This window comes from Hypanus sabinus, chromosome 29, assembly GCF_030144855.1.
Source record: "Hypanus sabinus isolate sHypSab1 chromosome 29, sHypSab1.hap1, whole genome shotgun sequence".
NCBI lineage: Eukaryota > Metazoa > Chordata > Chondrichthyes > Myliobatiformes > Dasyatidae > Hypanus > Hypanus sabinus.
The window spans coordinates 18,935,388-18,961,540 of NC_082734.1; the positions used below are offsets into that span (position 1 = coordinate 18,935,388).

A 26,153-nucleotide genomic window follows, 5' to 3' on the forward strand; every position below is an offset into this window, starting at 1 on the left:
TCTTGTAAGGCCTGGAGTGCAGCCTGGCGATACTCCTCCGGCAGGACCAGTTGCCAACAGCGGGGTTGGTCCGGAGGCGCCATTACCCGGTACAAGATTTGGTTCTTTAACTTTAACTGAGGCCACTCCTTCAATAACAGATGCACGAATGGGTGTTTCACTTCTCAGCCAATGCCACATCCCCCTCCGAGAACTCCAATCACACCGATAGGTACCCATCGTACGGGTAGTCACCCTCACTCACACCCCAAATGGGCAAATGCTTTAGACATTGATTGTAGAAAGACCGGTACAATAAGGTCACCTGAGATCCCGTATCAAGAACGGCTTTTGCGTAAACTCCCTCTATCCATAGACCCACACTGGCACGGGGTCCTACCAGCCCATCTGGAATAGAGGCGTGAGCACCCGGTGGTCTTCCGGCTGATCTCTGGAAATGTGTTCCTCCAGAGGCTCCAGTCCGTTCCCTCACTGAGCCTCTCCTAAGTTTCCCGACACCTCTCCCTTCTTAGTCGCAGGGGGGCTTGTCCTCCACAGGACTCCTTGTCTCTCACAATCCCACCTAAAGTGTCCCTCCTCTCCACAGCTATAGCACACCCTCGGCCGCCCACAGTCCCGCCGGAAGTGCCCCTCTTTCCCACAGTTAAAGCACACGCGGCCTGCCGCCCCTCCTCTCCCAGGACGGCTCCGGCTCCCGCTCCCAATCCACTGCACTGGTGGCCCCCGAGTGGGTACCTCCCCTGTCCCTCCCCTCCAGAGGGGGTTCCCTACTCCCCGGGGGGTTGTCATTCCTCCACCCAGCCACCACTTCCTGTATCGCTGAGAATCGCTACCGTAGGCCCACGCCCCTTTTCCGCCCCAACGCTCTCTCTTCCTCCCGCACCTCTCTAATCAGTTGCCCGAATGATGGAGGGGGGCCTTTCCTATAAGCCTGCCGGATAGTCCACGCCACCTTGTCCTCCTCCAGAGAGCCACTGAATATCTGACTCATCCTCACGCTAGCCACGTCAGGCGCCTTCACTATCCCCCGGTGCCACAGCCCCGAGAGCATCCCCTCCATCCTAAATATGTACTCGGAGAGCTTTTCCCCTCTCCGTTGTTCTAGGTGTTGGAACTCTGCTAAAAGCAGACAAGGTTCCCCTGACAACCCAAACGCTCCCTCCAAAACTTCTAGGCATTCCTCCACTGAGGCCCCAGGCTTCTCAGCTTTCAACTCCCGGACTATTTTGGCTGCTAAACCCCTCAAACTTCCCACCAATCGCTGCCTCTTCTCCTCCTCCGAGCCTGGCCACTCCTCTAACATCAAAGACGTATGCTCGATCCAGGTCTCATAGTCCACCTCCCCGTCCGGAGTAAGCTTGGCTCCAGAGAACCCCAGCTTCAGCCGTGGCCTCTCGGCCACCCCCACCAGGGAATTAAGTGCGGCTGCCAGCTCCGAGGCTTCCACCCTACCTGGGGAGCGGGGCCTAGTCACGACTCCCTCTTCCCACCTCCCTTTACTAGTGCCAGGCACCTCTCTGGGGTCCACCTCTAGCTCTAGCTCCTCAGCCTCATCCTTGTAGAAGGAGTGGAGCCCCCACGGGCCCGCCTCCCCCAGAACACTGACCGCCACCGGCAGTTCCAACGTCCTGACTTCAGCACTTGTACGAACCAACACCCAGCTGGACTCTACCTCTTTACCACACTGTCTAGCTACCAATTCTACCTGCCCAATACCCTTCACCGAACTTAAGCCCCGCACTAACGCGTCTCCCGAAACTCGAAAATCCACTCCGCTCACTGCACAGGCATACTGCGCCGGTACACCTTCAAATTCGCACCAGCTAACAATCTTATCCCTGTCCATCTCCGCTCTGCTGCCTGCGCGATTCCACAGCCCCTGACAATCCAATCCGGGATGAGAACCCCACAAATGTAACACTTACCCAACAGGCTGGTATATGTCTAGGGGAAAAGGAGATCCAGCCACACACCAATCCCACCTCCCGTACACGCAGGTGCTGTGAGAATCGAGTTTATGCCTCGCGCCCGCCCACAGTATCAAACCCACAACAAATACCGTTATGAAATACACTTTAAAGAGTTTACTAAAATTAAAAGAGTATTAGGCAATACAATATATATGCAAGGGAAAAAAACAAAAAGGCGCCAACTTATCAAAGTTCAGTCGGTTTAGTGCACATCGTTGGAGCTCAAACATCGAACCATTCGACCCCTCGTCACTTGCCTCCGACCTCCACGTCTTCGCACCTAGGACCTCGCCCGGTGGTCTTCCGAGCAGTGCAGCGCACGTCCACCTTCCTCGACGTCTTCCTCCCGGCTCTCTCCCAAAAGCCCGCGAAAAACCCCTCCCCCAAGTTCCCAGCCTCACAAGACAAAATAACATTCCCCATTGGTTAACAAATGAATACAATCACCATATCAACAAGTATAAAGCAAAACAACTGCGAGAGACACACTTATCAGACAAAGAAGCATTCCTGCTCTTAACAAACCAAAAAACCCATTATGAGTAACATACACAGGACATTGTACATATGTCGATGATGGAATTGATGGCTTTGTTGCAAAGTTTGCAGACGATAGGAAGAGAGGTGGAGGGGCATGTAGTTTTGAGGAAGTAGAGGGGCTACAGTAGGACTTAAGCAGATTAAGAGAGTAGACAAAGAAGTAGCAGATGGAATACAGTATCGGGAAGTGTATGGTCATGCACTTTGGCAGAAGGAATAAAAGGGTAGCTTATTTCCTAAATGGAAAGATAATTCAAAAATCTGAGGTGCAAAGGGACTTGGGAGTCCTTGTGCAGGATTCCCTAAAGGTTAATTTGCAGGTTGAATCATTGGTGAGGAAGGGAAATGCGATGTTAGCATTCATTTCAAGAGGACTAGAATATAAAAGCAAGGATGTAATGTTGAGGCTTTATAAAACACTGGTGAGGCCTCACTTGGGGTATTGTGAGCAGATTTGGGCCCCTAATCTCAGGATGTGCTGACACTGGAGAAGGTTCAAAGGTGGTTCATGAAAATAATTCCACGATTTGTCAAATGAAGAGCATTTGCTGGCTTTGGGCCTGGTTTCATTAGAGTTCAGAAGAATGAGGGGTGAACTCATTGAATGGTGTGATAGAGTGGACATAGAGAAGATGTTTCCTATGATGGGAGAGACTAAGACAGCCTTAGAAAAGAGGGGCATCCTTTTAGAACAGAGATGAAGAGGAATTTCTTTAGCCAGAGAGTGGTGAATCTGCGAAATTCTTTGCCACAGGCGGCTGTGGAGGCCAAGTCTGTATGTGTATTTAATGTAGAGGTTGACAGATTCTTGATTGGTCAGGGCATGGAGGGATATGGGGAGAAGGCAGGAGATTGGGGCTGAGAGGAAGAATTGATCAGCATGATGAAATGGCAGCGCAGACATAATGGGCCAAATGGCCTAATTCTGCTCCTATATCTCATAGGCTTATTATTTTTGAAAGTATCTTCGCTTTACAGATTTTTTTGCATATGTCTGAGACTTTTGCACAGTGCTGTAACTCTTTAAACTCCATCAATTCATGATTTTAAATCAAATCCTCTGACAGCCTCCTCTATTTCAAATAGAACAACCACAACTTCTTCAGTCTCACCACATCACTGAAGTCTCTCAAATCATGTTATTAAGATTATTCTGCACCCTCTCCAAAACATTTACACTTTACTATGGCGCGTTAGCCAGATCTGGGCCCAATAGTCCAGCTCTTCTGAAGTAGTCTTTTGTAAAGGTTCGTGATGACCTGGTTTCCCTCCTGTTCTTTCTGCCTCTGTTTATCAAGCTTGGGACTGTGTGGGTCTTTTAACCATTTTCTTTAGCTGCTCTGCAACTTTCAACAAAGTACCGTGGTTCTCCCAGTCTTGTACTGCCATTGAGCATAAGAGAAAAGAGGTCATGCTGTAGTTATATAAAACTTCTGTCAGAATAGACTTGCAGTCCTGGTTATCCCATTAGAGGAAGGATGTGGAAGAGAATACTGTATGGGTTAGAGAGTGTGAGGTACAGGGAAAGTTTGGACAAACTTGTGTTGTTCTCTCTAAAGTGTTGGAGGCTGAGGGGAGATCTAACGGTAGTTTTTGAAATTATGGGACATGTTGGTGGAGTTTATGAGGCATTTAGATAGACATATGAATACGAATAAACTCATCAAAAAGGCTGGATCCATCCGTGGCTACAACCCGGACTCTTTTGGGTTAGTGGTAGAGAGGAGGTCACTAAACAAACTGTTATCCATTATGGTCAATCTGGCACATCCTGTCCATGAGCTACTGAGTAAGCAGCGGGGCAGCCTTTCGAACCGGCTCATTCAGATCACTACAGAAAATCTTTCCTACCAAATACAATAAGCATATACAACAGTTCATCTCTGTACAATACGAGAACACACATCATAGTTCCATAGTTTCTGCTTTATTATTTCGTACATTATTATTGCACATTATTAGAACTTATAAAAACATATCAAATTATGAAAGGAATAGAAAAGATAGAGGCTGGAAAGTTGTTTCCACTGGTGGGTGAGACTAGAACTGGGGGGCATAGTCTCAAGATTTGGGGGAGTAGATTTAGGGCGGAGATGAGAAAGAACTGCTTTTCCCAGAGAGCGGTGAATCTGTGGAATTCTCTGCCCAATGAAGCAGTGGAGGCTACATCAGTAAATATATTTAAGACAAGGTTGGATAGATTTTTGCATAGTTGGGGAATTAAGGGTTATGGGGAAAAGGCAGGTAGGTGGAGATGAGTCCATGGCCAGATCAGCCATGATCTTATTGAATGGTGGAGCAGGCTCGATGGGCCAAATGGCCGACTCCTGCTCCTATTTCTTATGTTCTCATATTAATGTACATTGGTACATTATTACTGTATGTTATTATTCTTCTGTACTTTATTATTAGTTAAGTTTGCATACTTTTTAAATGTTGCTGCAGTAACGAAAGAATTTCCCCCTCAAGATCAATAAAGTATTTATTATTATTATGATGATGATGAGGAAGGTTTTGGATGATACACAGGAAGAGGCTATTTAGTATAAACTGGCATCAAGATCAGCACAAATTCATGGACTGAGTGGTCTGTCCTTTGCGGTAATGTTCTATGTTCTATCTACCCTTTAAAACGGGGCTGTCTGTTGCCATATCTAACCCTTCCAATGAGAATGTAAGCTATCATTTCCCTAATGTGTTATCAGCTTTGATGAAGAATCATGTCTTTGATGCAATTGCATTTGCTTGGGATAGAGTTGTCAGTGCTATGTCATTGAGTGTAAAGGTCACCTCAGAGAGAGTGTAATGTTCAGCTGCAAATCCTCGCAATGACTTAGCCAAGTGTCAGCGGTTAAGACAAATGAGACTGGGGAGAGACTTGGACAAGGAACACGTTGCTAACTCTTCCCGTTGTCCTGGGTCGCCCAGGCCGCAGAGTTGGGTGCTAACGTTGCCATCGTGCCCGGTGTGCTGCCGGACGTTGGCTCAGCAGACTGTGGTTGCCAGGGCTGGGGCGCAGACTCTGTGGAAGCTCAGCGGGCAATGGATCAGAAACTCAGCAAACGGCCTTCAGTCCGAGCCTGACAGCTGACTGAGAAGAAAAGCCCATGAATTCTGGGAGTGACTGCCCGGGAGACTACAGAGATTCTTTCATCCTACACAAAACTTAACCACTTCAATTAGTTGTCGACCTTTCCCATGGTCTTCCTAGTTTTCAACATAATGTACATTGATTGAAAACAATGATATTGCTTTATATCCTCATATGCACACACATATGCACTCATTCCCTTGCGCGCAAACATTATTTCTCTCCCTCACATACACTTACACATTCTCTCTCACATACACTTTTATCTCGCTCTTTCTTTCTCTCTCACATCTCAAGGATGCGTGCTTAGCCCACTGTCCTGTTCTCTCTGCACCCACGACTGTGTGGCTAGGCACAGCTCACCCACCACCTATAAATTTGCCGATGACACAACTCCTGTTGGCAGATTTTCAGATGGTGATGAGGAGGTGTACAGGAGCGAGATAGATCAGCTGGTCAAGTGGTGTTGTGGTAACAACCGTGGCCAGTAAGACCAAGGAATTGATTGTGGACTTCAGGTAGGTGAAGTTCAGGGAAGATACACAAGGGATCAGAAGTGGAAAGGGTGAACAGTTTCACGTTCCTGGGTGCTAACATCCCTGACGATCTATCCTAGGCCAAACATATCGATGCAATTACAAAGGAGGCACATCTCCTTATGACAATATTTCATTAGGAGTTTGAGGAGAATTGGTACGTCACCAACGACAGTTGCAAGTTTCTACAGATGCGTCTTGGAGAGCATTCTAACTGGTTGCATCACCGTCTGGTATGGAGGGGCCTCTGCACAGGATCGGAAAATGCTGTGAACTCAGTCAACTCCCTCATGGGCATGAACCTCCGTAGCACCCAGGACATCTTCCAAAGTGCCTCAGAAAGGCAGCATATCCGTCATTATGGACTGCCACCACTCAGGACATGATGTCTTCCTTCCCATCAAGGAAGAGATACAGTAAGATACACCCTCAACGATTCAGGAACAGCTTCTTCCCCTCTGCCATCAGATTTATAAATGGGCAATGAGCCCATGAACACTACCTCACTATTTGTTCCTCTCTTATTGCACTACCTATTAAACTTTACATATTCGTAGTTCTTAATGTAATTTATAGTTTTATTATTATGTATTGCAAAGTACCACTGCTGCAAAAGAAGTTTCACGACATACACCAGTGATAGTAAACCTGGCTCATTCTGTCTGTCTGAACTTCCTCTTCTCGAAGCTCACAATTAATTCCCTGGACTTACACATAGAAATTCTCAGAGGAAACCAAAATCAGGATGATATTTTCATACTTTCTCTTTTATCAATAGGCAAGAAGCAATCAGTTGGGAATACGCCGGACGACGATCCAGCCCTCAGCCCACGAATCCCCGAAGTTCCTTATCCTAGTAGCAAGTATGTACCACTGACCGAGAACATCTTTCATCCTACACCTGTCCTCACCATCTACGCCGCTACCTGTGCTCACTGACCTGTCAGGAAGTACAAATTCTAGCTGCTACGTTCGCGTCCAGATCAGTCACCTCCAAAACGGGCTGTAGGAGTCCCTGCAGTGCCCCGGGTGGGATTCTGACTGTGACCCCCTTCACTCTTGATGGTGGCTGTGTACTTTTGGCTCCTCTGTCGAGTACAGTCATCGCCTGCCCAAATCTATGCTTCCTCTCGTACTGAGCCAATTACTAATGCGACAACACCTTGCCAGTGGGTGTACAGAAGATGCCAATGGTGAACCATATTTGAATGGTGTTGTTGAAAGTTGGGAGGAAACTAAATCAAGTGTGTTGGATGTTGGGACTGGGGGAAAGACGAGTAAGATGCCACCTTCCTTATAAATATTGTTTTCTCTTTTATGCTTTTAGGCCTGGGTACAAATCCCCTGATCGCTGTACGGTAACATTCGATGCTATTGCTAATATCCGAGGAGAATCCTTCTTTTTTAAAGGTGAGAGGTCATAGGCTAAGGGGGAGGGGCTGGTTTATCAATTGGGACGTGTTTGCATCTGTAAATGAGAACTTCCCACTATTCAGAATGCTTACAAAGGCAGGTGTGTAAAAAGGGCCCACTAATCACAGCATTTACAAAGACAAATGTGTAAGAAGGATCACTGGAAACCCAAGAGATCCCAACCACAAACTGTTCCAGCTGCTACCATCCGGGAAACGGTACCGCAGCATAAAAGCCAGAACCAACAGGCTCCGACAGCTTCTTCCACCAGGCCACCAGACTGATTAATTCATGCTGACACAAATGTATTTTTATGTTATATTGACTATCCTGTTGTACATAATATTTATTATAAATTTTAATAATAAATTATTATAATTGCACAGTCCACATTTGAACGTAGACATAACATAAAGATTTTTACCACTCATGTATTTGAAGGATGCAAGTAATAAAGTGAATTTAATTCAATTCAAAGCACTCTGCCCCAGCTTAGGAGCAGAGAGGACATTCAGATGGGGACAATGGCTAGGGGGTCTGAGTGGTGAGCGAGGAGGAGATGTTGCTCTAAGCCTGCTTGCATTGAGGACTTCTTTCTACACCCTGTGGAACTTAGGGGCTTCATCTGAGAGGCTATTTCTTAGCTGTTGAATGGATAACTCTTGCTCCTGAATCTTGCAGGTTTTGACATTATAAGTAGCTGTTTACTTAGAGCTGGTTGCTGGATGATTATTGCCAGCGGTGTTGGGAACCGGTGGCGGCTGGAATCGGGGTGGGGGAGTTAACTCCCTGTGAGTGATCTAGAAGCAGATTGGTAACCGGGCGGGAGCTCTGCGGGCGTGGCCCGCTGGATGAACCGTGTCCTAGGATTCAGTGATTCAGCAGCATCTGGCCAACAATGGGCTCCGTCCGTCAGGCTGAGTATTCGAGAGTGGGGCATCCCATGAGGGCAGCATCTGGGTTGGACCTGCTTAGGGGTCGCAGTGGGGGGAGAACCGTACTCCTCCTCTGAGGATGTTTATAGGGATGGCGTGGACAGAGCACAACTTAATATCTGAACCATGCCGAACCCACCCACTCACCTTCGGCTTCCCCTGTCCCCACCTTCTAATTCTGGCTTCTTCCCTCTTCCCTTCCAGTCCTGACGAAGGGTTTCGGCCCAAATTGTCAATTGCCTAAGCTACTGAATTCCTCCAGCACATTGTATGTGTTATCACGGCCCAGTCGTCGCTCGTTGGGGTGCTGGACAGGGAGCTCGACTTTATATCAGCAACTCTGGACGACGAGAACTATAGTACATTTTGTCAAAAAGCAACATTAAGAAGCTGAAATCAGACAAGGCCAATGAAGAATATCAAGAAAAATGGTTCTTCGGGATGTTCACTAGATTGGAGCGTATTAGTTATAAGGAACGGTTGGACAAACATGAATTGTTCCCTCTGGAGCAGCAGGGGTTGAGAGGAGATTTGATAGAATTTTACAAGATTATGAGGGGCTTACATTGGATAGGCAATCAGAGGGCTGAAATGATATATGCTAGAGGGCATTGAGTGGGGGAAGCTTAGAGAAGACAGGATAAGATTTTTACACAGAGAGTGTTGGGCGCCTGGGGTGTGTGCTGCCGGAGCTGGTGGCAAAAGTAGATAGAACAGAGGTGTTCAAGAGGCATTTGAACTGGCAGAGATGGAGGGATTGAGGCCAAGGTGTAGGCAGGTGGGATTCGTTACAAGGAACTCTGCAGTAACACACATAAAATGCTGGAAGAACTCAGCAGGCCAGGCAGCGTCCGTTGACATTTCGGGCTGAGAGCCTTCATTAGGACATGGGATGTTGGACTGGTATCATGGCTGGCAGAGACATGGTGGGCCAAATGGCCTGTTCTTGCATTGTACCGCTCCTTCTTCTAACCTGCTTTTCCTTCCACATGAAGACCATTACTTCTGGCGCATACAACGTGCCGGCAACCTCGTCTCCCTGAATCCGGCGCAGATCAATAACTTCTGGCAAGGGTTACCGGCGGACTTAAAGAAGGTTGACAGCGTCTACGAGAGGATTACGGACCACAAGATCGTCTTCTTCATAGGTGAGGCACTTGAGCAGTGTGAGAACGACGTCCCCACACGCACTAAATCATATTATTGTTGTTGTCAAATGTCCTGAGGTTTGTTTTGCAGGCCATCTATAGAGATCAACTCATTACAACAGTACAGCGAGGTAGTGCAAGAGAAAAGCAGAATCAAGTGTTACAGCTATGGAGAAAGTGTCATTGTTCAATCTAATATCAGAGATCGCATACAGAACCGCCTGGTTTTGCAGACATCCACGAAACAGAGAGAAAATTAAAATCTCCGAAGAGTGAAGGACAGGAAAGCGTTAGCCCCACCTTCCCCCTACAGGCTTCAGTGAAAGCATCAACTCTACCCCCCCCCCCCCCCTGCTCCAGCCCCCACCACCCATCATGATCTCGAGTCCATCGAAACCTGCTGTCTTTGACATCTCAGCAGGCTCTCTCTCCCGCTAACGAGGGAGGGAGAGAGATCACTCCTGCCTCAGCGAGAGGGGAGGCCAGCGCTCACCGTTTTGATGTTACAGCATTGCTTATTTGAGTTCCCCCGACTCGAGAATCAACAAACTCTGTCTCACCATCGGGAGATGGAGCCTGGACTATAAGACCATAAGACCTAGGAGCAGAATCAGGCCATTTGGCCCATCGAGTCTGTTCCGCCATTCAATCATGGCTGATCCTCTTTTCCCCTCCTCAGCCCCACTCCCCAGCCTTCTCTCAGTAACCTTTGATGTCGTGTCCAATCATGAATTTATCAATCTCCACCTTAAATACACCCAACGACCTGGCCTCCTCAGCTGCCTGTGGCAATAAATTCCACAAATTCACCACCCTCTGGCTGAAGAAATTTCTCTGCAACTCTGTTTTAAATGGACGCCCCTCTATCCTGAGGCTGTGCCCTCTTGACTTAGACTCCCCCATCAAGGGAAACATCCTTTCCACATCTACTCTGTCCAGGCCTCTCAACATTTGAGAGATTTCAATGAGATCCCCCCCCTCTCATCCTTCTAAATTCCAGCGAGTACAGGAGACGGGGAAATACCGCTCAAGTACAGGGACCTTTGACAGCTGCGCCCGCTGTCTCAATGGTTCAATTTCCTGTGACACTTTAGTCAGTGACATCAGTGAGCAATCAAGTAGACAATAAGGTGCTAGGCCATAACAAGGTAGATTGTGAGCCAAGAACCCATCTTATCATCATGATAGGGAACCATTGAATAGTCCCACACCTCAAGCTTCCTAGAGATTGCTGGTACATGCTTTTGTACCTTCTACCCAGCTGGGTGAGGGTGAAGAGGAGATATCCGGGGTCGGTGGGGTCTTTGATTATGTTGGCTCCTTTGCTAAGACTGCGTAGTAATGTCCTGGCCCCTGAGTTAGCTGATGTTGTCTGGTGTGACCACTTAATGAGGAGGAAGCCTTAAGACAAAGTGTGTGGTGTAGGTGAGAGCACAGGGAAGGTTGCAGATTTCATTTCCCTAACCAGCTCATCCACCATTAGGGAGCATGGGCTGGAATTCAGACCATCATAAGGTGGGTTAGTATTACCCCCTGTGTCGTAGTCTGCTCAATATGGAGAAACCACAGGATTCAACATTCTGGTGTACGTGCTTGGATAAGGAGCCAGTGGCATAAAGTCACCATCTGCAGGATTATCCACGAACGGCTCCAAGTCAGAATTCCATCCAAATTCCAAGTTCAAAGTCACTTTGCTATCAGAGTACATTCTTGTAAATGTCACCAGATTCACTTTTTGTAGGAAAATAACAAAATACAACAGAAGTTATGAAAACGATAGACAACAAAGGCTGACAAATACTCCCATGAGCAAAAAAAAGACAAACTGTGCAAATAATAAATAAAGTAAATAAATAATATTGAGTTGTAGAGTTCTTGAAAGTGAGTCCATAGGTTGTGGAATCAGTTCAGTGTTGAGATGAGTGAAGTTGTCCATGCAGCCTGATGGTTGAAGGATAATAATTGTTCCTGAATCTGGTGGTGTGGGATCTAAGGCTCCTGTACCTCCTGCCTAAGGGTCGTGGCAAGAAGAGAGCACGGCCTGGATGATAAGGGTCCCTGACGATGGAGGCTGCTTTCTTGTGACAGTGCTCCTTGAGGATGTGCTCAGTGGTGGGGAGAGCATTTCCTGTGATGGGCTGGGCTGTGTCCATCACTTTTTGTAGGGCTTTTCATCCCTGGGCTTTGGTGTTTCCATGCCAGGCCGTGATGCCACCAGCCGGGAATGTTGGGTTGGTTGACCTAGACAGAACAACGGAGGTAAGAACCGTCCCGGAGACTGAGAAATAAGTCACCTGAGAAATAAGTCATCCATTGCTAACTCCGTTCTCTGTCCTCTCCCAGGTTCTCAGTATTGGGTCTTCACCAACACGCAGGTGGAGTACGGTTATCCACGGTCCATTAGGGACTTTGGTCTGCCGGTAGACAGCGTGGATGCGGTCTTTGTCTGGGCCCACAACGGCAAGACCTACTTCTTCAAAGACGACAAATTCTGGAGATTTGATGACCAGAGTCAAAGAATGGACTTGGGTTACCCCAAGGAAACGAGTCTCTGGAGAGGTGTGCCTTCTCACCTGGACGACATCATGTGCTTCACTAATGGTCAGTATGTGAGTTGTCATCTTGGTGTCATCTTAGCCTGTACGTCAGTGTGTACACAAGTGTTCTTGTGGATGGGTGTTAGTGTGTGTGCGCGTGCATAAATAAGCATCTCCTCACATCCAGAATGCTTACAATTGTAACAGTTGTCAAGGCTCCAGCACCAATTCCATCACCCGTCCCAGGCTTCCAAATGCAAAAGCAGCCCCTCAAAGTCTCAAAGCACATTTATCATCAAACACAAATCATGCAAGCAATTGAAGTGAGCACTGACATTCCAAACCAAAATGAGTTCTTACATCCAAATCGCAGAGCAGCCTGGAGTAGGCCCGAAGCCTTGGTATCAATTTATCCTATCATTTTCCCACTCACTGACTTCATTGTGAAAGTGGCCCTTCAACGTTGCTCTCTGCCTCCCATCTTCAAGCCAATTTCCGATCCATCTTGCCCTGAATTCCTATGTTACTTTCTGGATCAACCCCGAAAGCAGGACCTTGTCAAAGGCCTTAGTGAAGACTATAGAGATTACTGTCAGCTACACTTCCCTCATCAGCACAGTTAGTCACCTCCCCTTAATAAAACATGCTAATTCTCCCTGAACGATCCCAGCCCATCCATATACATTCATCCTCCCCTTCAGCCATTTATTTTATTTTATTGAGATTCAGCACGGAATAGACCCTTTCAGACCTCCCACTGCCCAGCACACCCCCGATTTAATCTCAGGACAATCTACAATGACCAATTAGCCTACCATCCGGTCCATCTTTGGACTGTGGGAGGAATCCTGTGCAGTCACGGGGAGAACGTACAAGCTCCTTACAGACAGCGGCGGGAATTGAAGCCTGATCACCAGGCGTTGTGCTAGCCATTACACTACCATGACTTCTATCAATAATCGCCACCCCCCTCCCGCCACCAACCCACCACTGCTATTAGATGGAATAAATTGACTTAACCTTGCTGCCCTTCTTGGAATGAAAGATGGCATATGTGCCAACATTCCGTCACCTGTGGATCACCTGTGCCCGTAGAAGTTTTGAACGTTTCTCTCAGTCTAAACAATCCCTGTTCCCCACAGCAGACTGGGATATACAGGCCCTGTGGACTTATCCACATCAAGTTCGCCTGTACCTCCAAAGTTCTGCTGTTCCCCTCCCTGAGCGTTAGGCCAAATAGACCACATGGTAACGGTTAGCGTAATGCTGTTGAAGTTCAAAGTTTTAAGTATGTTTATTATCTGAGAATGTAGGAGTTATACAACCTTGAGGTTTGTTTGCTCACAGGTAGCCACAAAGCGAGAAGCCAAAAGAAACTGGTTAAAGAAAGAATAATAATAAAAGACCAACACTCAATGTGCAAGAAAAAAAAAATCACAAACCATGCAAACAATTCAAGTGAACAACAACAATCTGAACCAAAATTGAGCCCTCAGATCCGAACCCTGGAGCAGCCTGGAGTAGGCCCAAAGCCTCACTTATCATATTAGAGGGCACGGAGCACAGCAGCTGGGGCGGTCTCCATAGCCTCAGTGCTGCTGAGGAGAGAGGAGTGACCATCGCAGATAATGACCAAAATCAGCTCTCCCGCCCCGGATCCCAAAACCTTGTCTTTTCAGTCTGTCTGGGCCAGTGTTTAAATTGCAGACATCCTACCTCTCCCGGAAGTTCTGGGAGTTTCCCGCATATTGATAGCAGCTCCCTGATGCCCACAAATTATGTATACGATATCCCGGAAATCAATTTTTTTTTGAGAGGGAGAGGAAGAGGAAGAGCGAGAGGGAGCATCCTGATTGGTCTCTGTTCATGCTAAGTAGACCTATCAGTTTTCTCTGTGGGCGGGCTTTACAGTCAACCTCAAAAGTAATGACAGTGTTGCTCGCTGCAACGGTGACTTTTCTATCACCCACGGTGGGTTAAAATATAAAAGACATGTCGAGGTGAGTTTAACAGGTGTCCTTTGTTCATTTGCATAGCTAACGTTATTTAAACTAGCTGGTTAGCTGCTCAGGAGCTACTCTATCGATGAGCCCAAACTCCCTGTAGACTTGCTTAAAGTTGTAATAGAATAAAGAACGATTCCATGATAACATAAGTACATAATGTCACATTTTCTGCATATACCCAACTTGGTTTACAGATTAGACAAAATCATTAAACAAAGTATTACATACACCCTTGGAGGTTGACTGGGGGGTGGGGGGGTATGGGGGTGCTACCTCCCTGAAAAGGGTTTTTGCAGGGTGGGGTGTCTGGAATTGACCAAACAACGGAACAGCGAAAGGCTCCGGCGCCCTGGATAGAGGAAAGAATATCATGGAGAGCGAGCAAAATCCTCTCTCGCCTCCGATTTGGGCTAGTGTTTAAATTGTCTAAACAGCTTACCATACCTCACACGATGAACCAGGCACTGCTGCTGCAAAAGGCTCCGGGCCTAGGTGATCATCTCCCTGTGACCGCGTGGGTTTCCTCTGGGTGCTCTGGTTTCCTCCCACATTCCAAAAACGTGGGGGTTAGGTTAGTAAGTTGTTGGTGTGCTATGTTGGTGCCAGAAACATGGCAAGACTGGCAGGCTCCCCCAGCGCATATTTGGACTGTGTTGCTCGTTTACACAAATAACACACCTCATTGTATATTTTGTGTTTCAACGTACAGTATATGCGACAAATTAAGGCGATCTTTAATCTTTAATTTCTCCCCCTCAGGCACCACATACTTCTTCAAAGGGCAAACCTACTGGAGGATGGGAGCTGGTGAAATTGAGGCTGAATCTAAGGGTTCGACGCATCGTGACTGGATGCACTGTGACTTCCCAGAGGCCCCTCCTGTACCTAAAGACCCCAGGGTCGGGGGCTGTAGTTGCATGCAGGATCCGAACGCAGGCAGGGTCCTGAGCCCCAGCAGGGCCCTGCCACTGGCTGTTCTGGTGGCCCATATCTGCAGGCAGTACCTTCTGTTGGACTGAACTCTGAGTCTCATTGTCTCCAACTGCCACCCCCTTGGAAAACCTTTGTCACAGGGCTTGTAAAGGGCACGGAACAAGTGCACACCTTGGGCCTCCTCTCCAGTGTCTTAACAGAGAAGCCGGAAGTATTTTGAGCAAGGTGTTTTGTGAAAATTGGTTATAATCACTTCCGGCTCTCTATCCGCATTTCTCTGCTCCCCTCCTCTTTACCTTTTGTTTTTTTTTCCTGTCCGGTGCCAATTGCTCTTCTGTCTGTGTACACGGGGCACGTACGTGGTCAATCCAGGCAGTGGGATGATGGGATTAGTTTGACGAGCATAAGCCAGCTGAAAGAACAAGGTGATGGTCACCTTCTGCTGCAGAGAGAATGGGGTCTTGGTAGTTGGATGCATCATCAGTGCCTGCTGCCTCAGTGGCCCCTCCTTAGGGAAAGTGAGCGTCTCACGACTCAACCATGCACTCGATGCACCAACACACTCGAGTGAAGAATTCACCTCTGACTTTGCACAATCTTTGGCCAATGGAAACCAATTGATTCTCCTTGGCAGCTTCAACAACTGAATTGGAAAGGAGGTGAGCCATTGGACAGGTAGGGCAGGCAAAATGAAGGAATGGCAAAAGAATGGCATACAAACCAGAAGCTTTTCACTGTATCTCAGTAAATGTGACAACATTAAACCAGTACCAATGTTCTTCTACTGAGAAGGTGATTGGAACAGAATCCTGGCACAAGCAATGCCCAGTTTCACCAGAGAGGTGGGCATGGTTGAGGTTATTCTCCCCGCCCCAGGTGTTCCACCACTGACTAAGAACGTTGGCTTCTGTCAGCGATCAGGCGCAGAATTGCAAGGAACACTGCCCGAGACAAGTGGGCTGACCACCAACTAAGCCGAGGCCAGGAATCACCCTGATCCTTTAACAGTGATGGTGCCAGAAACCAACATTGAAAGACTCAATGATTACCCAATAAGGAGAGCATTTGTTTAGCAGTGGGAGTTCATCCCCACTACCACCCTTCGGCTATGACTACCCTTGTAGCCTTAGTATCTCTTGGTGGTGGCATCCGTCGGTCTCGAGAGACCATGGATCTGCACCTGGAGTTTTCAGGGCGCAGGCCTGGGCAGGGAGACCGGCAGCTTGGGCAACTGCCGGTGAAGGCAACAGTCCAAAGGAAGGGCACTAGGACCCATGTGACCAGTGTCATCGCACAGCAATGTGTTGTTTGCTCAAGAACACAAACACGCTGTCTCAGCCGAGGCTCGAACCAGTGACCTTCAGGTTACTAGTCTGATGCCTTGCCCACTAGGCCACACGCCAACACTTAAGAAACATATAACATCTTGTACTGTCCTGGTTCACACTTTGCTGTGGGTATTTCATTTAGCAGCTCTGTAAGGGCAGTCTGTTCTGCTTTCAGCTTGTTGGGGTTATCGTTGGAGATAAGGGATGATGAGGAATGTGTGTCGTCCAATCAGGATGGTGGAACTGGGAGGAGGTTTTTTTTTTGGTGAGGTTGGTCTCGGGGCTTTGGTTCGGTGTGAGATGAAGAGGGAAGACGCTGGGGCGAACCGGTCGTAGGATACCTGAGGTGGATTGTGAACGACGTTCAGAAGGTGGTGCGTGCTTCGACGCAGTCCGAGGGCCCGGTGCCTGAGTGACAGAGAAGCTCAAGACAACTTGTGCACATGGTAGTGACATATCGCACTAGGGGGATAGTCACAACTCAGAAGTGGACCAAGATGCCATATTAAACTAATCCTAGTTGCCTATATATGCTTTACACACCTATCCATTTCCTGCCTATTTATGTGTCTTGAAAACTGCTTTGCATCTGTGTCAAACACGCCAGATAAAAGAATTGAAGTTTGTCCAACTACTTTCAGTTTATACTTTCTAATCCGGGTGACACCCTGATAAACTTCCTTTCCAAAGCCTTCAGATGTGGTGACCAGAACTTTACACAGTGCTCCAAACGTGACTTAACCAAGGTTCTATGCAATTGCAATGTGACTTCCCAGTTTTTATACCAACGAAGGCAAGAATGCCCCATACTTTTTCCACCCCGTCTCCTCATGTCGCCACTTTCAGGGAGCTATAGACTTGAACCCAAGATCCCTCTGTTCATCAACGCTCCTCGGGGTCAGAACCGGGTTTACTATCCATTGACATACGTCGTAAGAAGTGTTTTTTTAGCAGCAGACAGTGCAAGTCATAAAAATTATCATAACTTTCAAAATAAATAAATAAATAGTTCCAAAGGGGAGTAGTGAGAAAGTGTTGTTGGGTTCATGGGCCATTCAGAAATCTGTTGGCGGAATGAACGAAAACATTGCTAAAATGTTCAGTGTGTGTCTTCAAGCCCCTGATGGCAACAATGAGAAGCCCTGAATGATTGATGCCACCTTCTTGAGGTATCACCTTTTGAAGATGTCCTCAATGCTGGGGAGGCATTTTCCCCCTGATTTTCTGCATTTTTTTCTGATCCTGCCCCTCCATACGAGACGATGATGCACCCAGTTAGAATGCTCTCAACGGTACCTCTGTCGAAATTTGTGACTCTCCTTTGATGGGAAAATACCAAAAATTTAAAACAAGTTAAATGGCTAATGTAAAAAGACAACTAAAGATATTACTGAGGAGGTGTACATGGGTTCAATGTCCATTTGGAAATCTGCTGGCAGATGGGAAGAAGCTGTTTCTAACACATTGGGTGTGGGTCTTTGGGCTCCTGTCCCTCCATCTTGACGGCAGTAAAGAGAAGAGGGCAAGACCTGGATGGTGAGGGCCTTCAATGATGGATGACGTCTCTTGAAGATGTGCTGCCATTTACTGTACTCTTTCCTCTGACTTTTGTCCTCCAAAGTCCAATACCTCACACTTTCCAAAATAAACTTTATCTTCCAATTGTGGTGTGATGCTGTTTACTCTTCAAAGTTCAAAGTAAATTTATTATCAAAGTACGCCTATGTCACTGTATACAATCCTGAGATTTATTTTCTTGTGGGCATACTCATTGAATCTATAGAATAGTAACTATAACAGAATCGGTGAGAGGCCACACAAATTGGTTGTTCATCCAGAGTGCAGAAGACAACAAACTATGCAAGTACAAAAGAAAAAATAAATAAATATTGAGAACACGAGATGAAGTGCCTTTGGTTGTGGGAACATTTCAATGATGGGGCAAATGAAGTTATCAGGAGCCTGATGACTGAGGGGTAGTAACTGTCCCTGAACCTGGTGGTGTGAGTCCTGAGGTTCCTGTACCTTCTTCCTGATAACAGCAGTGAGAAGAGTACGTGTCACGGGAGGTGGGGGTCCCTGATGCTGGATGCTGCTTTCCTGTGACAACACTTTATGCAGGTGTGCTCAGTGGAGGGGAGGGCTTTACCTGTGATGGACTGGGCCATATTCACTACATTTTGTAGGATTTTCCATTTGAGGGTTTTGGTGTTTCCATACCAGTCTGTGATGCAGCCAGTCAATATATTCTCCACCACACACCTATAGAAGTTTGTCAAGGTTATACATGTCATGTTGAATCTCTGCAAACTCCTAAGGAAATAGAAGGGCTGCCATGCTTTCTTCATAATTGCACTTACATGCTGGGCTCAGATCAGGTCCGCTGAAATAATAACACTGATGAATTTAAAGTTGCTAACCCTCACCACCTTTGATGAGATCTGGCTCATTGATTTCCTTCTCCTGAAGTCAATAATCAGCTATTTGGTCTTGCTGACATTGAGTACGAGGTGGTTGTTGTGCCTCCACTCAACTAGGATTTCAGTCTCCCTCATGTAGGCTGATTCATCACCATCTTTGATTCGCCCAACGACAGTGATGATGTCAGCATCTTGAATATGACATTGAAACTGTGCTTAGCCACACAGTCATTGTGTAAAGCAAGTAGAGCAGGGAATTAAGCACCTGTGCTGATGGAGGTTGTGGAGGAGATGTCGTTGGCAATCCCAACAGTCTGCAAGTGAGGAAACTGAGGATCCAATTGCACAAGGAGGTACTGAGGCCTAGGTTTTGAAGATCATTGACTAATTTGAATGCTGAGCTGTAGTGAATAAAGAGCACCCTGAAGCATGCACCTTTGCTGTCCAGATGTTCCAGAGTTGAGTGCAGAGCCAATGAGCTGGCATCTCCTGTGGATCTGTTGCTCCTGTAGGCAAATTGGAGCTGATCCAAGTTGCTTCTCTGGCAGGAGGTGATACATTTCAACACCAACCTCTCAAAACACTTCATCGCTGTGGATATGAGTGCTACTGGATGATAGGTATTGGGGCAGGTCGCCTCTCTCTTCTTGGGCACCGGTATAATGGAAACCTCACCCTGCCAAAGTGAAAGGTTGAAGATCTCATGAACACACCAGGCAGTTGATCAGCATGGATCTTTGGTATGTGTCCAGGTACTCCATTGGGGCTGGGTGCTTTTCGTGGGTTCACCCTCCCGAAGGCAGATCGCACACCAGCCTCAGAGACTCAAATCATGGGATCATCAGGAAATGTGGGAGTTTGCAATGGTTCCTCCGTGTTCTGATGGTCAAAGCGAGCAGAGAAGGCATTGAGCTCATTTGGAAGTGAAGCTTAATATAACTTTATAAGAGGTGAGAGTATTCAAACCCTGCCACAACCGTTGAGCATTTTTCATTGATTGAAGTTTGGTCCCGAATTTCCACTTCATCTGTGCTACACCCTTTCCTCGTTATATGCAGGGGATACGTTCCTCACAGTCAACGCATAATTTAAAATCACATAATGTGAACAATTATTTAAATGGAGAAAATAGGGATGCGTTCCCAAGGGTTTCCTAAATATGTTTTATCTGTAATTTATTCACATCTTCATACCAATACGACACAAAAGCAGTACCACAAGGCAACATTTATATTATATTTCATCAATTTAAGGTAATATTAAATGTAATAAATCATAGAAAGTTAACATACTAGGATGTACAGTACTCACCAACAGTGGTGGGTGTGTTCACTCTGGGAGATGAGTGGTTGTTGTGGTGTCGGGCAGCTCTACGTGGATAAGGTGGACATCGAGCACAGCAAGGGGTGAAGGAAGACTCACAGAACGGCAGCAGGAGACAACACCGGTTTGAATAAAGTGGTGAGGGTTGTTTGCTTGGCAGCATTTTTTTTTTCAGCATAGATTTGCTTGTAGGGAAGAAGGGTTGACGGCAGGGAATGACTGAAATGCTGACTCTATTCTAAACTTGGGTCCGTGTCCATCGCCATTTGTGCCGAGTGTTCCGACTTCCACCATTCCCTCACCGTTGGTAAACTCCTGGGATTTTCAAAATCATTTGTTGCTTGCAGCATCTGAGAGATAGTTCACCGTAAAAAAACTTGAATGTGGCTCACACCTTGGTCGAGTGGTTGAATCAATGATGTTGTGTTAGACGGCAGGAAATACACTGTTATACTATGATGAATGCTGCCCAAATGTTTAGGATGGGCTGGCGCATTGTCAAGCAACAGAAGAACTTTAAAGACAAGATTCTGTTCCCGGCAGTAGCGTCCCAGAGCAGTGTAACCTTCACCTGATGCCGTGCTGTTTATAATTTCCAACTTTTTCTTCAAATGTTAAACCGATTCTCTAAAGCTCGGCTGATGGCCCAGAACATGAAATCGGAGGCTTAGGATGCATAGTTAAATATTTCAAGCACAAAATCACTGCACCGTAGGTAAAAACCAAAAAAAGTTTAAGAGCGCAAGATTGCACATCCACACCTTGCCAAAACCAATCCGAGACTGGTGGGAGCGAGGCTCTGAGGCATGCACACATGACTTGTACTGGCAGAAAAGCAGAGCTCCTCGCATAACTGTGAGTTTTGGACACAGATAAGCAGACGTTAAGAAATAGGTTCCTCACACAACTGTGAATACACATAGTCTGAAGACGAATATAACAAGGATAGGGTGTACTTGTACTACTTAAGTGGACGCCTGATTAGTGCTAATCGTGGGGTCCTAGTTTTGAGAATCTTAATTTACACATATCTCTTGGCTGAGTCACTGATGTTCTTTTGGGATTATTATGAATAAACTCTCATCACCATCTCTATATTGTAGTCTGTGTTCCCTCTGCACTTGGATTCCAATATTGCTAGCATACTTCAAGACCATAGGTTCACAGAATACATGAAGATCGGAGGAGTCGTTGACAGTGTGGAGGGTTGTCTGAAGTCATCGATATATTGCTGAAGTTCAAAGTAAATTTATTATCAATAATACTAATTCTAATCACCATATACGACCCTGAGATTTACTTTCTCATGGGCATACTCAATAACTCCAACAACCATAATAGAATCAATGTAAGATCACACCCAACAGGGCAGACAACCAGTGTGTAAAAGACAACAAACTGCAAAAATATAAAAAGTGAGAGAAAAAAGAAATAATAATAGTAAATAAATAAGCAATAAATATCAAGAACATGAGACGAAGAGTCCTTGAAAATGAGTCCGTAGATTGTGGGAACAGCTCAGTGATAGGGCAAGTGAAGTTGAGTGAGCCAGGAAAAGTTATATGAAGTTTGATCCTGATTACTACTAGGTTAGGACGTGCATCATGAATCCTCAGGAGTATCGAGGAATGGGAGGATTTTGCTGTATAAGCCCAAAGATCCATGGAAGAGTCAGTCCAGGTAGATTAAATGACTAAGAAGGCATTCCTTGGATGGGAAAGAGAATAATTAAATCAGTAAATTGATTTAGTATGGTCACCTGTGGTGATGTACAGTTAAAAACAACATTTAAACAGATCAGATTACAACAATGCTTGAGGTAGTACAGGTTAAAGCAATTACAGAGTGCAGAATGATGTGTTAGGAAATGCAGTGCAGGTGGACAATAAAGTACAAGGTCATAATGAGGTAGATTATGGGGTCAAGTGTCCATCATATTAGACCATAAGACCAAAAGACATAGGAGCAGTATTAGGCCATTCAGCCCATTGAGTCCTCTCTGCCATTCCATCGTAGTTGATTTAAAATCCTTCTCAAAAACTTTCTCCTGCCTTCTCCCCGTAACCTTTGATGACTAGATTATTCAAGAAACTATCAGACTCTGTCTTAAATATATCCAATGACCTGGCCTTGTTATGAATGTACCACAGCTTTGAGGGGCCGAAGGGTGCGGAGTAGCCCCCTCCTTTGTGAGAATCGCAAGAGCATTATTGTTTTGGGTCAGAGGACCCAGGAAATGAGAGAGAGACATGGCCATTGTCTCCTGGAGACAACGTTTGTGGATTGGGGACTATGCTACGTGCAAGCCCTCGGGCAAAGTGGGCTGGTCGAGAGAGAGATTGCATCACCCCAACCTGATTGACATCTACTACCCGGCGAGTTAAGATAAAAGAGGGGCTGTAGGAACAACCCCTCAGACGTACCAAAAGAAACGCTAGCGAACCCGTAATAGCGGGAAGCCATTTGAAGGAAGCCACGTGTGTTCGGTTCCCTTGCCTGGGGGCTGGTGGCTGGAAAACGACTTGGAACTAACAACGGGGAATCAACTCCCCCGACTCAACGGATTGGCCTCATAAAAGACCCAGGCAAGTTTAAAACCATCTCTCTTAAACCCAAAGAGCTGCAGCTCGAAAGGACAGTGACTTTTACCTTTCCATCGGACAATACAATATCTCCTAGACAAACGATAGAGCTATTGCTTAATTGATGATTATTATTATACCTGCGTTTTTAGATGGAGTATTGATGATGTATATTATCTGAATGTCTGTATTAATCTTATTTTGTGCCCCTTTATAAATAAAGACTTTTAAAAATAGTACCATCAGACTTCAACGGACCTCTCGATCTTTGCTGGTAAGTGACCCAGTTACGGGGTTCGTAACAGCCTGCACAGCCATCTTTGGCAATGAATTCTACAGTTTCACCACCCTCTGGCTAAAGAAATTCCTCCTCATTTCTGCTCAAATTGAGAAGTCTCCCTATTCTGAGGCTGTGCCCTCTGGTGCTAGACTCCTCCAGTGTAGGAAACATCTCTCCACATCTAGGCCTTTCGATATTCAATGGTTTCAACAGATCCCCTCCTCATTCTTCTAAGCTCCAGTGAGTACAGGCCTGGGGCCATCAAATGCTCCTCATATGTTAACACTTTCATTCCTGGGCTCATTCTTGTGAATCTCCTCTGGACCCTCTCCAAAACAAGCACATCTTTTCTTAGGTAAGGCTTTGCTAGAATGGTTGATAGTCTACACTCGGCTAGGGAGAGGCCCATCATTGCTCCCCATCATTGCTCAATAAGCCCGGTCAGCAAGGCCCCCAACAGAAAGACACCCCTAACACCAGCAGCACGAGTGCCCACGTCACACAAGAGGCGTCACCCTGAAAGGGTGTCCTTAATGAACAGTGGGTGACCCTGGCAGCTAGAACCCAGGGTGTTCACAGACCTCTGATATCCTGAGACACTGGCACTGTTGAAGCTGCGAGGTGGTCGGCATTTCCTAGCGTTCATACCAAAGCGAGCGTGGTAAAAACACAGGGTTGTCTGCTTGGCAGCTGTAGGCATCCTTATGTTGGGGCCCTTGCTGACCCGACTTCTTGAGGCAGAGAAAGGAGGAGCAATTAGAGACCACTGCCTAGCTGGATGTAGACTAACAGCCACTTTAGCGAGTTTGCTATAGACTCTTCCAGATGCATTAGCAAAGGCTATACAATCTGGATCAGGCACTCTAAAAATTATACAAGGATGGTGATTTCCCAGGAGAGACAGCATGTGGTCCTTTAGCTCTGAAGGCCTAGCATTGCCAAGACCGGACAAGGACAGCAACTGCTTGGTGCGTTCAGACTCCGGTAGTCCAGAAGTTTCTAAAAGGTGAGTTTACGGTGATAGACATTTATCATGTACAGCTGGGTGTTCAAGCAGTCTCGCCACTCCTACAGCATGGAGTTGCTGAGCAACCGGACCACGTAGTAGAATTTGGTATAGTCAGAGAAAATCTCTCGCAGAACAAACCGGGCCTCAGCTTGTATGAGCCAAGAGATGGTTTTTTGCTCCCAGAACTCGGCAGTTTCAAAGCGACTGCATTAGCCAACATGTTCAATAACTCTAGGATTGGGGTCTCCAATGTAGGTTTCTACAAGTAAAATGAAGTGAGGCATTTTATGTTCAATGAAACTCGTAACACACTTTATGGAACTCCAAAACCTAACCACAATAGTGTGCTAAAATTCCTTATGTAACAACATCACTATTTTTTTAAAGTGAACCCCCAACTCAGTGTCGCTGGTTGTGAATTATGTACATTTCCCCCAATTATGTTACCCTACAGGCTTACCTTCATATTTCACCTTTGCTCTCTGTATGGCTTTTTTTAGTTGCCTTCTATTGGTTTTTAAAATTTCCCAATCCTCTAACTTCTCAATAATTTTTGCTATTTTATATGCCCTCCCTATTTACTTTTATGCTGTCTTTGACTTCCCTTGTCAGCCATAGTTGCCACATTCTCCCTTTAGAATACTTCTTCACTTTTGGGATGTATCTTTCCTGCACCTTCCATATTTCCCCCAGAAACACCAGCCATTGCTGTTCTGCCATCATCCCTGCTAGTGTTCCATTTTAATCAACTCTCTCGTGCCTCTGTAATTCTCTGAAATACTATAGAGCTGATTTTAGCTTCTCCTTCTCAGACTTCAGGGTGAATTCTATCATATTATGACTACTGCCTCCTCAGAGTTCCTTTACCTTAAGCTCTCTAATTAAATTTGGGTCATGACATAACACACAATCCAGAATTGCTGTTCCCCTAGAGGGTTTAACCACAAACTGCTCTAAAAAGCCATCTCGTAGGCATTCTACAATTTCCCTTTCTTGGGATCCAGTACCAACCCAATTTTCCCAGTCTACCTGCCTATTGAAATGCCCCCCATGATTATCACAAAATTGTCCTTTCTGCATGCCTTTTCTATCTCCCACTGTAATTTGTAGCCTACTTCCTGGCCACTATATACAACTCCCATCAGGGTCTTCTTACCCTCGCAGTTCCACAAGATACTGCATCTTCCAATCCTATGTCATCTCTTTCTAAGGTTTTGATTTCAATTTTTATCAACAGAGCCACTCTACCTCCTCTGCCTTTCCGCCTGTCCTTTCGATACAATGTGTGTCTTTGGATGTTAAGCTCCCAACTATGATCTTCTTTCAGCCACGACTCAGAGATGCCAAAACATCATACCTGACCGTCTCTAACTGTGCCACAAGATCATCTATCTTATTCCGTATACTGCATGCATTCAGATATAACACCTTCAGTCCTGTATACATCACCCTTTCGATTTTGGCCTCTGGTTACACTTTAACTCATCCCACTGACTGCAATTTTGCTCCATCATCTGCGTGTCCTTCCTCACAGTCCCACTACACACTGCATCAACTTGTACACCAACTGGCCCATCCTCAGACCTATCACTCCAGTTCCCATCTTCCTGCCAAGTTAGTTTAAACCCTCCCCAACAGCTCTAGTAAACCTGCCCACAAGGATACAGGTCTCCCTCAGTTCAGGAGTAACCGGTCCCTTTTGTACAGGTCATACCTTCCCCAGAGGAGATTCCAATGATCCAGAAATCTGAAACCCTCCCCCTGAACCAATTCTTCAGCCACACATTCGTCTGCTAAAATCATCCTATTCTTACTCTCACTGGAATGTGGCGCAGGGATTACTACCCTGAAGGTCCTGCTTTTTAGCTTTCTACCTAAATCCCTATATTCTCTCTTCTGGATCTCTGCCCTTTTCTTGCCAATGTCATCGGTACCAATGTGTACCATGACTTCTGGCTGTTGACCCTTGCTCTTGACCCTTGCCCGATCCAAGATGTCCCTAATTCTGACATGTGGGAGGCAACATACCACTCAGGTGTCTCCTTCACGTCCTCAGGGTCTGCTGTCTGCTTCTCTGTTTTAATAAATTCTTCCAGAAATTC

General features: G+C 46.2%; 1 protein-coding gene across 1 annotated transcript in view; it reads left to right on the forward strand.

Annotated features, from left to right (window-relative positions):
• Nucleotides 1–18,098, forward strand: part of LOC132383094 (matrix metalloproteinase-17-like) — a 59,459-nt gene extending 41,361 nt beyond the window's left edge. Inside the window, exons 6-10 of the mRNA XM_059953880.1 lie at nt 6,916–7,000; nt 7,465–7,547; nt 9,481–9,633; nt 11,977–12,234; nt 14,936–18,098. Coding sequence (XP_059809863.1) covers nt 6,916–7,000; nt 7,465–7,547; nt 9,481–9,633; nt 11,977–12,234; nt 14,936–15,195 — 839 coding nt within the window. The 3' untranslated portion in view covers nt 15,196–18,098. The remainder of the gene's footprint in view (nt 1–6,915; nt 7,001–7,464; nt 7,548–9,480; nt 9,634–11,976; nt 12,235–14,935) is intronic.
• The last annotated feature ends 8,055 nt before the right edge of the window (nt 18,099–26,153 follow it).